At 48.2% G+C, this 12,304-nt stretch overlaps 3 protein-coding genes across 3 annotated transcripts; 1 reads left to right on the top strand and 2 right to left on the bottom strand.

Annotated features, from left to right (window-relative positions):
• Positions 1-74: 74 nt before the first annotated feature.
• Positions 75-2,437, bottom strand: LOC1279391 (translation factor GUF1 homolog, mitochondrial). Its single transcript, XM_061661625.1, has 3 exons — positions 2,118-2,437; positions 276-2,049; positions 75-204 (listed from the first exon to the last, which is right to left on the bottom strand). Exons 1-3 carry the CDS (start codon positions 2,168-2,170, stop codon positions 79-81), a joined length of 1,953 nt encoding a protein of 650 aa, XP_061517609.1. The 5' UTR covers positions 2,171-2,437; the 3' UTR covers positions 75-78.
• Positions 2,438-2,587: 150 nt separating this feature from the next.
• LOC133393971 (uncharacterized) lies at positions 2,588-4,409 on the top strand. Its single transcript, XM_061661627.1, has 3 exons — positions 2,588-2,831; positions 3,260-3,330; positions 3,397-4,409. The coding sequence occupies exon 3, from the start codon at positions 3,425-3,427 to the stop codon at positions 4,235-4,237; it is 813 nt and encodes a 270-aa protein (XP_061517611.1). The 5' UTR covers positions 2,588-2,831; positions 3,260-3,330; positions 3,397-3,424; the 3' UTR covers positions 4,238-4,409.
• Positions 4,410-5,750: 1,341 nt separating this feature from the next.
• LOC1279390 (cullin-associated NEDD8-dissociated protein 1) lies at positions 5,751-12,301 on the bottom strand. Its single transcript, XM_319106.5, has 8 exons — positions 11,634-12,301; positions 10,911-11,080; positions 10,016-10,682; positions 9,684-9,942; positions 8,209-9,610; positions 7,226-8,115; positions 6,986-7,132; positions 5,751-6,871 (listed from the first exon to the last, which is right to left on the bottom strand). The coding sequence occupies exons 1-8, from the start codon at positions 11,667-11,669 to the stop codon at positions 6,726-6,728; spliced, it is 3,717 nt and encodes a 1,238-aa protein (XP_319106.5). The 5' UTR covers positions 11,670-12,301; the 3' UTR covers positions 5,751-6,725.
• Between the last annotated feature and the right edge of the window lie 3 nt (positions 12,302-12,304).

Genomic DNA, 12,304 nt, shown 5'->3' with positions numbered 1-12,304 from the left:
GTCCCTCAATACCTAACTAACAAAAGATCCATTTGTTTCGGATGTTCTTCAACTTGACCCAACACTCAATAGCATTACTTAACGTTTCAGTACATTTATGAATGTATCGCGTGGAACATTGATGTTAGCAATCGATCTCATTTTCTTCTTTCCCTCAGATTGCTGCTTGAGTAGTTTCATCCGTCTGGTAACATCTCCTCCATACTGTGGATAGAACAAAAACAAAAACTCAATTTATTAATCTTCAAAACAGTCAACCCTCGGGCCAGGCTTACCAATTTAGCGGTCACATCCTTTCGATAGGCTTTTATAGTCTCGCGCGCCAAAACCTTTCCACCCACCACCGCCTGTATAGCGATCTGCACCATCTGTCGCGGGATCAGCTCCTTCAGCTTCACCACCAAGTCCCTCGCATGGTTTTGGGCCTTGCTAGTGTGCGTGATGGTGCACAGTTCCTCCACCAGCTGCCCATTCAACAGTACATCCATCCGGACGATGCTTGTCTCGACGTAACCGTGATCTTCATAATCGAAGCTTGCGTATCCGGAGCTGACCGATTTTAGCTGATCGTGAAAATCCAGCACGATCTCATTCAGCGGCATCAGGTACGTAGTCATGATGCGCTCATTATCGATATTGAGCGACGTTTTCTGAACTGCCCGACGCTCGACGCACAGCCCAATAATGGCCCCGACGCACTCGGTGGGTGCAATAATTGTCCCCAGCACGTACGGTTCGTAGTACTCTTCCACCATTGTCCGGTCGGGAAGCAGGGCAGGATTGCTGATGTACACCGTTTCGTTGCCACCGTGCGCTGCGATCGCTTTGGTGCCTTTTAGCTTGATTTTGTACGTCACCGATGGTGCCGTCAGTACTGGTTCGGCGTCGTACTCCTGTTGCAATCGCTGACTGAACACATCCAGATGCAACAGGCCCAGAAAACCGAGCCGCCAGCCTTGCCCAAGCGCTGGGCTAGAGTCCGGCGCGACGGTAACGGCAGAATCATTCAGCACCAGCTTTTCGATGGCACTCTTCAGGACGGGATGCTGTGTTTGGTCCGGTGGGTAAACTCCCGCAAATACCATCGGCTGCTGGGGCTTGAAGCCTGGCAACGGGACGCACGTTTTGTTTTTCCTCAGGTACAACGTGTCCCCGATGTGTGACTCTTTGCTTGTTCGCATGTTGCACCCGAGCAGACCCACCTGCCCCGCCACCAGCCGGTCCACTTTACGTTCGTCCGGTCGCAGCAGTGCTAAGCTTTTCACCTCATACGCTTTACCCGTGTGGCACGATGCGATCTCCTGGCCGGTGCGGATTTCACCATCACTCACGTAGATAAGGTTCAGTGCACCCCGATACTTGTCGAACCAGCTATCAAATATTAGCCCCCGGAAGTCCGTGTCCCGGTTCGCTCCGGGAGCAGGCAGCCGGTTCACGATGCTAGCCAGCACCTCATCGCAACCCGTGCCCACCTTGGCCGAAACTTTTAGCACATCATCGGGATCGATGTCGAACAGCGTCAGCAGCTCGTTGCATACCGCTTCCGGGCGGGCGTTCTTCAGATCGATCTTGTTCAGCACTGGCACGATGACGAGCTGTTTCGAGCGGGCGAGATGGTAGTTGGCCACGGTTTGTGCCTGCACACCTTGATTCGCATCCACTAGCAGTATAACGCCATTACAGGCGGCCAACGATCGGGACACCTCGTTCGAGAAATCCACATGGCCCGGTGTGTCGATCAGATTCAACAGGTAGGGCTGACCCGCATGCTGATAGATCAGCGAGGCCGTCTGTGCCTTTACGGTGATGCCGCGCTCCTTCTCAACCTGCAAACTGTCCAGCACTTGCTTATTGCCCGAATGTTTCGCTATCGTGCCGGTCATTTCGAGCAACCGGTCGGCAAGCGTACTCTTCCCATGGTCAACGTGGGCAATGATGCTGAAGTTGCGTATCCGCGACACCGGTATCTCATCGTACTCGATATCGTCCGACAGTCGGGCGGTTGTGGTGTGGAAGCAGCTATGCTGAACACTTGCCAAGACCCTTCTCCTGCGGTTAGATGAATAAATCACGACTTGTTTACCATGTTTGCGCAATGTGCATAGATGCAGCCTTACCGATAATTTGCACTGTACAGCGTGTAGAGTGTGCGAAACTTTGTTAAACCCATTGTTTGTACATGCTAGCTTTATGGGAATATGAGCAAAACTAAGAACCAAAAAATACAATATTTACAACCCAAAATTACACAACCCCCGGCGATAACAATACGATTTTTTACAAGCTATGAAGTGTCAAAATCACATGGCAATAATAACAACAACTTTGCTGGAGCAACAAACGATGACAGAACGTTGCAAAGCAAACAGTAAACTAGAAACGAAGAGAACACATTTTGCCTAAAAAAAAATAGGAAATAGGAGTCATGTTTAATTAAAAAGTGTAATTGATGAATTGGGTTGGCGTTGAAGTAGCTTATTTTATTTATTTTTTAGCCACATATATTTTACTATCACATCATGTGTCATTTCGTTCATCGAATGTCAAGCTGGTAGTCAAGCTGGCAATATGGCTGCTGGGTCATGATTGTGTGACCTGGGAGGATTCTTTTGAAGCTGCAAATATCGTTAGTCACCGGTATTGAGGAAATATTCGTGGAACTGTGCGCGCATTCTGTATTGCCGGTTCGCAGGACTGCGTGCGTTTCTACACAAGGAGAGCCAAGACAGAATAGCAGAGGACTCGAATAAACTTCACACTACTGTGAATGTGGTGTGGTGTATGGCCATTAAAGTTCCCCATGCCTGGAAAAGGCCAATCAACAACTGCAGGTATGTGTTTCCCAAATTTACCTCAACGTATCTGACGCTATGTCCTGTAGAAATGATTCCATAGTGCACAACTACTCATAGTTGATCGTAAGAAATCATCCAAGTATGATAATTGCAGAATAATATGTGCAAATCCGCACCTCGCTCTTTGAACAGAATTGATAAGTTACGTGGATGACCCATTATCTTTATTCTTGCTGAACTATGTTGACGAATCCACCGTAGTTTCTCAGAACCGATTCGTTTTGGATCGTCCTTCGCGAGCATGTCTTAGTATTAGTGTCCTTCGTACACGAGGCGAGGAACTCTTCTCGTTATCGTCGATTTTTGGAGCGGTCGTTCTGAAGAACTTTTTAACAAACGTTAGAACGTCGTTGACGACATCGTTATTTTGTGTAATGAAATGCAATGTTCTTTCTTTGTTTCAGCTTTAGTGGTATTTCAGTTTTGCAGATTTTAGTGAATTTTACAACCCAACTTTTACGATTTCTTTTGCAAGGTAAAGGCATATCGTTGTATTCCTCAGATACAGATCTAACTTTTTTTTCGCATTTGCGTCTTTCAGTGCTGCTTGTTTGTCCGGCCTCAGCGCAATGGCATCTCCGTTAAGGTTTGTCGATAAATGTGTCCAGGTGGACATGGTGTACGGCGACGAGCACGACCCAGTTGCATCAACGAGCTGGGTTGCTAAGATCAATGCAAAGCCGTCCTCACAGCTTCCACCGGCACATTCGTGCGAGGAATCGCAGCAACCGGCGTTAGTACCGCTGCACAAAAACCTGGCCATGTTGAATGAGAAGTTAGCTGATCTTGAAGAACCATTGCATTGCGTTATCAGGAAGCTAGATTGGATATTTACAAAATATGGTGAGGCGTTCGCTAACCTTTCATTTCTGCACGATACTATGCTGATGCAAGGTAATGCCGCCAAACCTTTCACATTGACGTACTTGAACAGCATTAGAATAGCGCTTTTTACTTGCGATTTGGTGTGTCACAATGTTGACCTGAGGGCTTTGGGCAAAAGCATGAAGTATCTTAATACAAAGTTTGTAGAATATGTGAAAACCATCGATTCCTATTTACCAGATTCAGCTCCCAACGATTTGTTTGCTATAAAGCTGCTAGTGATCACCAAAACGATCATGCATTCTCTAGATAGGGAGTTAAAGCAGATCAGAGTACGACTGGAAGACGTCCTGAACGCATTAGACCTGATCGGTGTGCTGCAGTGTGACATGCTGTCAGTAGTCGATATACTAATTAAGAGTAAATTAGACGATTCGCCGGAAGGATTTCCGAATCGAATGAATAATGTAAATTTCGGGAAGGATTGGTTTGATGATGAATATCGTTGTTTTCTTGATATGATCGAGTGGATTTACGACCGGACCGAAATCTGTTAAGAACTAACTGTATTAAGTTTGATAATAGAGGTTTTTTTCTGAGAATTTGAATTTGAATCCGACGAATATGAATTAGAATGTTAAACATTTTTACTTTTCCGTTGTTTTTTGTTATTAATTGAAGATCTACTACCTGAATTATATTTCGAAATACATGATATCTGAAGTCACATTTGTATTGTTTGAGTTTTTAGTTATCCTGCCGAAAACTGGTACAGTTACCCTATCTGAATTCACATTTATATTGTTTGAGTTTTTAAATACTGCAACGTAACAGTAAATTGAATACTTTGGGTTTTCTTATAACACATCATGGAAACAAGCTCTGTATGGACAGGGCCTTCCATGTTAGAATTTCTAAATTAGTCACAATTTTTAGATTCAACTCATTCACGCTCTGTGCCGGCTAGTTGCTCCCTCTTTTTGGATTCAAATTACTCAATCTGTGCACCGGCTAACACTAGTACTTATCGCAAAAAGATATTATGTCATACTAGTACATACTAATCGGCACAGAGAGTGAGTGTAAGGTATTGATCCTCAATGTATTAGTAAAAGGATATGCATTTTGTAATGAATCTTAAAAGAGAGTAAAACATTACAATTATTATATTCACTCTCATATTCTGATTCAAATCACTTAAAAGAGCGAGTTTTCGCATCTCTAATCTTGAAGGTTCTGTTATACCTCTTTTGAGATTTTGTTCCTGCTTTTAGTCGCAGTCCGGAATACGACATTACTCTTATTTAGTGTTGTAAGGCTCTTTGACCCGAAGCTGAATAACCAGAATTAACTCGTTGTATTACAGCACTTCCAAGATCACCGGTAGTAGCTTCCACGTTTAATTCTCTACGTTCGTTACGTTCAAAGAAGACTAAACGAGCTTCGTTTGCAAATCGTCATATACTAGTGATGGATGGGTCGACCCGAACTTTCCGGGTCGGAGCCATCTGTAAGCGACCCGGAGTCGTTCGGGCCGATCCGAAAGGTACAAGTATGTTCAGTAAGTGCAACTACTCCAGTAGGTGCGAGAAAGCATAAGCGACTCCGACCTGTTGGTGCAGAGTTCGGGTCGGATCGAGTCAAAATAGGTTTAACACGGCTCCACCCGACCCGAACTCGGAATGAACCCACCTTGGACCGACCCGACCCAAACTCGCTGCACCAACGGGTCGGAGTCGCTTATGCTTTCTCGCACCTACTCATCATTCGGGTCGACCCGAACTCGCTGCACCCGCGGGTCGGATTTAATTCCGACTCCGACCTTGCGCACCCGCTGCACCCAAGGGTTGGAATCGATTCCGATTGGCTGGCACCCGACTCCGGGTCGGATCGTGAAATGAATCGTATGACCCAACACTAATCACTATCATTTATCTCTTTCCAAACGAATCTACTTCTCTGACAAAATTTTATGTACCTTATGTTACATCCCGAACTAACTTCTCTAGCTGAATGTTACTCACCTACAATCGGTTGTTCGGAACAGAATGAACAACAATCTAAAACAAATATGCTGTCAATTAAATTTGTTCATTTATTCATAGTGTTTACATTATCATGTTCATTCTCATTCTCCTTTCAAAATTTTCCTCAATTTCATTCTCGCTTCAAATAGTCGGACTCGTGCTCGAGCCGTCAATCAGAATCGGTTCTGTTCGTACCGTTCGTACGGGATCTCGCGCCGCCATTGGTGATCGCTACTTCGGATGGAGATGATGTTGTGGGATGTCGTTTCGGAATTTGCTCAGTTCCGACCATGAGTATATAAATCCGCATCCGACAAAGTGCAGACGTACGTATATTGTTTGCCGTTGTTTACGTAAAAACAAAATGTGTAACGCAGGGGAAAAATAAAAAAAAAGACTTAAAAAGTGATACAAAACAAGAACCAACTATTAACCGGAAGCGGTATCGACCTCGAATTGGAATTTGTTAGTATCTTTTCACCCTTACAAACCCTCCACATACGTTCGGAGTTTCAATCGTTCACATTATAAGCCTCACTTTTGAAACAATGTATAACGCCGGAAAAGAAAAACAGAACGCATTTTACCGATGCCTGGTCGTATGCTATCCTTGCCGAATCCCTACTTACACCTTCGCTGGCGGAAATTCTGCTTACTGTGTGTATGTTTCTTACCGTCCTACATCATCGTTTTTGTTTGTGTTTTGTTAGATCGATCGTACGTTGTGTTGGACATTACATAGAGGATCATCCCGGGGGAGTCCACCACGGCATCATCGTCTAATTCCACTCCGACTACATACTACGCGGGACGACTGTGCATGCAACTGCACACCACAAGGGAAGGATGGCGATGGTAGGCGAGGAGGGGTGCGGGGACAGCAATCATGGCATGAAACGGTTATCGATCGACGTTTCAACGATCAACAGCGAGATGGGTTATGCTTGCGTTCTGACTACTTGTGTTCACCACCATCATCATCATCATCATCCACCTTGCGCTTCTTTGTCCTTTCCACCTAGCTTTGATCCATCGACGTATCCCGCCCATCGATATTGTTGTTCGACTGTCCGGATGAGTCCTTCTGTACCGATTCGAGCAGCGGCTGTAGCTCGGATGAACTGCGGATCAGAATCAAAAACTCCGCCAAGTATATGTTTTTATCTGCACGTGCGGAAAGGGTAAAGAAGAGACGTGTAAATGAGATGAATGAAGAAAGATTAATAATTAATAATAAGATCAGACAAAGTGGTTGCACCAGAAAGTCCCACTACTCACCAGCCTTGGGAATTTGCAGCAGTGCGGCGACGGCGCGTAGTGCAGATCTTTTCAATTCATCCTGCTTTTCGTACTCCTGCTTCACCGAGTTGGCCTTCACCTTCAGCGTACAGGTAGCACGCAGCGGCTCTACGAACTGATCGAGTTCTGATAGGAAGTAAAAAAAGAAAATACGTTACACCTGAAATACACCTGTTTGACGACGAGGAAACGCTTATCCGTCACCCGCTCAATACGTACTTTGCAGAACGGCATTCGGGCAGAGTGCCGCCAGCCGAGCCGTCATAAGATAAGTGAGCATCTTAATATCGTAGTGATCGCGCAATCCCGCCTGCACGTGCTCGAGAAACTGCATAATGTCTACGCGATCGAGACCCTGCTCCAGCAGCGTGTACATACACTCGAACGCCGCTTTCCGGATGTCGAGCCCATCGTCCACGGTGTGTTTGAACGGGCCCATCTCCACCTCCCGGATCAGCTCCTTCTTCACCTTCGTCTCCGAGTATAGCTGGGGCAGTAGCTCGGGCAGCAGATCGCGCACCAAGCTCGGCTTGTTGTGCACGGCCGAGTTGAACGCAACAAGTGCCACACGCCGCACCGACGGTTCTGGATCCTGCAGCGCGAACAGGAACTGGCCAATACATTGCCTCAGCAGCGGATCGATCGGCTGTGGCTGATCGGAGATGGTGAACTTGATCGCCGATACGACGGCGGTGCGCATCAGGGCGCTCTCGCTTTGCAGCGCCATTTGGAGCCGCGGGAGCAGCTCCTCGGGGTTCACCAGCACCAGCTTACCGAGACATTCGGCCACCACGTTGCGAGAGCCTTCTTCCGAGCATTCGCAGTGTTTGAAGAGCTGCGTCCAGATCGACGGTACGGACGGGAGCAGCTGCTCCAGGCCGGCCTTGCTGGTGGACAGCGACGAAATTAACTCCTTCAATGAGTGCAGAAGCAGATATTGACGTTTCGGCTGTGCCTCGATCTCGTTCAGTATGAAGGGCAGATAGTGATTGAGATTGCCGACGGCGATTGCACCGAGCGCATGGCTTGCGGCACCCTTCACGTCCTCGGACGACGCCGAGAAACAGTTCAGGATCGTTTGTGCTAGTGTGTCGATTGTGTGCAGATTGCTGGAAGTGGGAGAGGAAAAATAATTCATTAATTACTCAGTAACAAAAAAAAAGACACTTCCAGTGCCATATCGAGTGCTTCCTGAAACTTACAAGTGACGGCCAATTTCTCCAATCGTCAGCAAGTAGAACATAAGGTGCGAATCATTGCGACGGTTCTGGATTTCGCGCAGAAACTCTCCTGCCACCGTCAGTGCCTCGTTTGGCACCTGCAGAGTCAGTGCGGCAATGCACTTTGCCAGCGAATGGTACGCCTGCTTGTGCAGTGGGCTGCCACCGTGCTGCTGCTGATTGTATACCGGATTCATCAGCATCCCTAGCAGATGGCGGTAGCTCAGCCCCGGCAGTTGCGCTTGCACAAGCGCCTGGAACAGCTTCAGCGTACAGTTCAGTGCCGTACCTTGCAGCAGCGGTGAGCGCACCAGCGTCATCACTTCCTGCAAAATCTGCTCGTGCACCCCAACCAGTGCCTCCGGTTGCTGGCGGGCCACGGAAGTAAGCAGCACGAGCGAAAGCTGTGCCACGTGCAGGTCCGATTCGCTCAGCAACGGGGGCACTTCTCCCACGGCACCGCGCAGCAGCTTCGGGTCCAGGAATTGGCTGTAGTGCGTCACGAGCGTGTCCAGCAGGGTGAGCGAGTTGAGCTTCAGCGCACGTTGATTTTTGCGCAGGAACGACCCCAGCACCGGTATAACCTCGCCGATGATCGGACTTAGATTGACGCGCAGCGGTGACGCCGCGATCATGGTCAGCGCTTTGACCGAGCTTAATCGTGTCACCTCGTTCCGCAAACGCTCCATAAACAGTGGCAAACAGGTGACCAGCTCCGTCTGCAGCACATCGCCCATATTAGCAATGATTTGGCCCATACAGGCGATCGCCCGTTCCTTCACCTCCTGGTCAACCTCGGGCGAGCGAAGCTTCTGCAGCGTGCTGGTGTACAGCTGACTCACGTACGGCGTAAAATCAAACGTTGTCTGTACGTCGACCGGTCGGATCACCTTCACCAGCTGCTGCAGCACGAGCAGTGCTTCGGTGGCGATCTTGTAGAACGGATCGAACACCGCATTCACGACGAGCGGAACGAGCAGCTGTATGTGCGCATGGAACACCTGCGGATTGTGCCCGACCAGCATACAGTAAACGAACCCGAGGGCGTCGATTTTCATGTTGGAGGTTGAGTTTTTGTCATTCAGTGAGTAGTGGATGCCACTCATCAGCTGATCGATATGGTTCGAAAGTGCCCCGGGCAGCGCGTTCAACAGTTCGCGCAACAGCAGGAAACAATCCTGGCGCGTTTTTACCGACTTTTCGCGCATGAGCGGCTGAACCGCTTTCACGATCGTCGGTACCTGATCGGTCAGCATGCTGATCGGGCCAGGAATTTGCTCCATCGAGTCGGGATCGTGCCCGATATCGTCGCCCATGGGGCGGGTCGATTTGAGCAGCGCGATGTACGCGTGGAATATGTCGGACTTGACGTTTTCTTCGCGCTCTGGAGAGATAAAAAAACAGCAGCGATAAGTTAAATCGAAAACAAAACGGTCAGATAGCTCAGTTTACGTTACCTTTGAAGCGTGCGATAAGTGCCGGCGAAAGGGTTTTGTAGAATTCCTCCAACAGCTCGTGACGGGTGGAGATGACCGACTCCAAACATTTGGCGGCCGATCGACGCACCTTCCAGCTCATATCGTCGTCATCGCTGTACTCTTCGCTATCAATTTCTTCGTCGTCTTCCATCTCCATTGAGTTGCCACCCTCGCCATCATCTGCCTCGTAGTTGTAGTTTGGATCGTACGTGATGTACTTTAGACAAAGATCAACGATCTGTTTGGGTATACAATGAGCACAAATTAGCACAGCTTGCTTATGCTAAAGCAGCGCGTTTGAGAACACCTACCGTCGGAATATGCGGCATGATCGCTTCCGGACAGCGCTGCACAAACGCTTCACACGCCTGCAGACAGAATTCGCGCAACTCGTCGTCATCCCGCAAGCTATACTGATTGAGCAGAAACATGACGCGCTCGATGTGGTTGCACAGCCGATGGCCGGCCTGCCGGCAGATCGCCGCCAAACACTGGATGTAGGTCCGAATCGTGCCGGGATTTTGCGGCTTCTCCAGCCCGTCGAGCAAGTGTTCGATCACCTTGTTGTACGCGTTGTTGTTGCAGGTGGTCAACAGGTGGGACAGTGCAACAATCGTGCGCTTCCGGACGGCCTGCCGGGCGGAACCGAGCTGCGGCACGAGCGCCTTCAGGATGAGCTCGTGGAACGGTACCAGCAGATCGCCGAAGCGCGACAGCAGATCCGACAGTATGTCCAACGCTTCGAGCTGCACCGAAACGTCCTCCTTCTCGATCGCCACGCTCAGCTTGCCGGTGATGCGCTGGCAAACGTTCGGCACGAGCGAGTTGGACGACTGTGGCAGCTCCGATATGACCGTCTTCAGACCGATGCTAGAGATGTCACGCAGCTGTTCGTTGTTCGACACCATGTTGGCGCACAGCAGGTCCACAATCGTTTCCACCTGATTTTCCTTCACTTTGTTTACCAACGGTCCCAGGCTGCAATATCAACAAAAATAAACTTTAATTTTGATCTAGCAGCAGCAAGCAAGCATAATGGAATCATGAAATGCGTTTCGCATTTCATTCTGTTTCCCCGTTGCCACTGTCGGTATGTTTGCCAATCGCGGGAGGGATTGTTTTGATGATTTGCAAATACACATACAGGGTCGCGAGCAACAACATAACCTCAACAGTTGGCAAACGACGCGATAAATGCACACGTACCATTTCACCGCAAGATTCTGCACCTCGCCGTTCTTGTCCTCCAGCAGGCGAAGCACCATACGGACGACTTTCTTCTCCGATTCATCGTCGAGCTTGATGCTGTCCTTTTGTAGCTCCGTCATCAGATCGTTGGTCGCCATAAAGCGAAAGTCCTTATCATTGGACGTCATCTGGTGGCAGCGCAGGAGCCGGCGGCACGGGGGGCGGGGAAATCATAGTCAAAAATAATTAGTAAGATACAAACAATCCAAAAAGATCGCACATAGCATGCTGGGATGATTTTGGGTATTTCGAAGAGCAATGTTTGTTGATGTTTGTTACATGATGAAGCATCATCTCCATGGGATCAATAGATTTGGAGGGGGTTGCTAGTAGGATTTTGTAATCTCATTGCGGCTCTGTAAGCTGTCAGTGCATTTGCCAACAAAAGAAAATAGCGCACACATACACACACGCGGAAGGATAGCTGCGAATGTTTCTTCTCGTCTGAAGGACTTTCCGCTTTCGTCGATACGGATCGAACACTTCTTGATACGCGCATATTTTACTACTGCGAGCCAACGATACTCGACGGAGACACACGACACGAATTGATGCCTGCTGATTGTTTTTTTTTCTGTATGCGGCAGACGGCGGAAGGAGAACGGGGGCCGGATGTTCCGGGGTTTTGGGACTCTTCGGGCAATAATGCTAGGGGCTTATTCAACATATGGATATATTCACCTTCTCCAGCAGATTCGCTATCTGATACGACGCCATTCTGATGAGTTGCTGCCGCTAGTGCTACACTGGTTCTAATAATCCAACAGGAAATTGTTGTTGTGGCTGCCGAAAAAAACACACACACGCAACGTAAAACACGATGACACTTTGATGAGAGAAACTGGTACGAAAAGGTGCGATATTTTGTTACCGTGTCCTTAAACGTCGTAATGTTGTATCGCGGTACGCTACAGCTAATTCTTTCCTTTGGCGACAAATACGCGTGATTTGCACCACGAGCAGAGGTCGATTTGTTGCACCACGAAGAAAAGTTTTGCTGCTGATTCCCGAAATCAATTTGACATTTGCACACACACACCGACACGGGAGCAGCGGAGAATGGCACGAAGCACACGACACTCGCTGCTTTGGCTAGTCGTGACCTGTGACGGCAACTGAAAATTGTACAGTTTGCAAATGCGGGTTAGCTCTATTCGCGATTGCAAAATTTTCTTCTAGTGGACAATGGAAATTGAGAAACAGGACAGCGTTTTGCTCAAGATTTTCTTCTACACTTGCTGATCTTGCTGATTATCTCAGCCACACTCACGCACACATGTACGGTTTCAAATGACAGAACACGCATACAAATGTGTATATATGCACGCATACAAACTACACACACACATACT

This window comes from Anopheles gambiae, chromosome 3 (genome assembly GCF_943734735.2).
Source record: "Anopheles gambiae chromosome 3, idAnoGambNW_F1_1, whole genome shotgun sequence".
Classification (NCBI taxonomy): domain Eukaryota; kingdom Metazoa; phylum Arthropoda; class Insecta; order Diptera; family Culicidae; genus Anopheles; species Anopheles gambiae.
The sequence above is the reverse complement of the archived record's forward strand: the minus strand, read 5'-3'. Positions and strand labels throughout refer to the sequence as shown.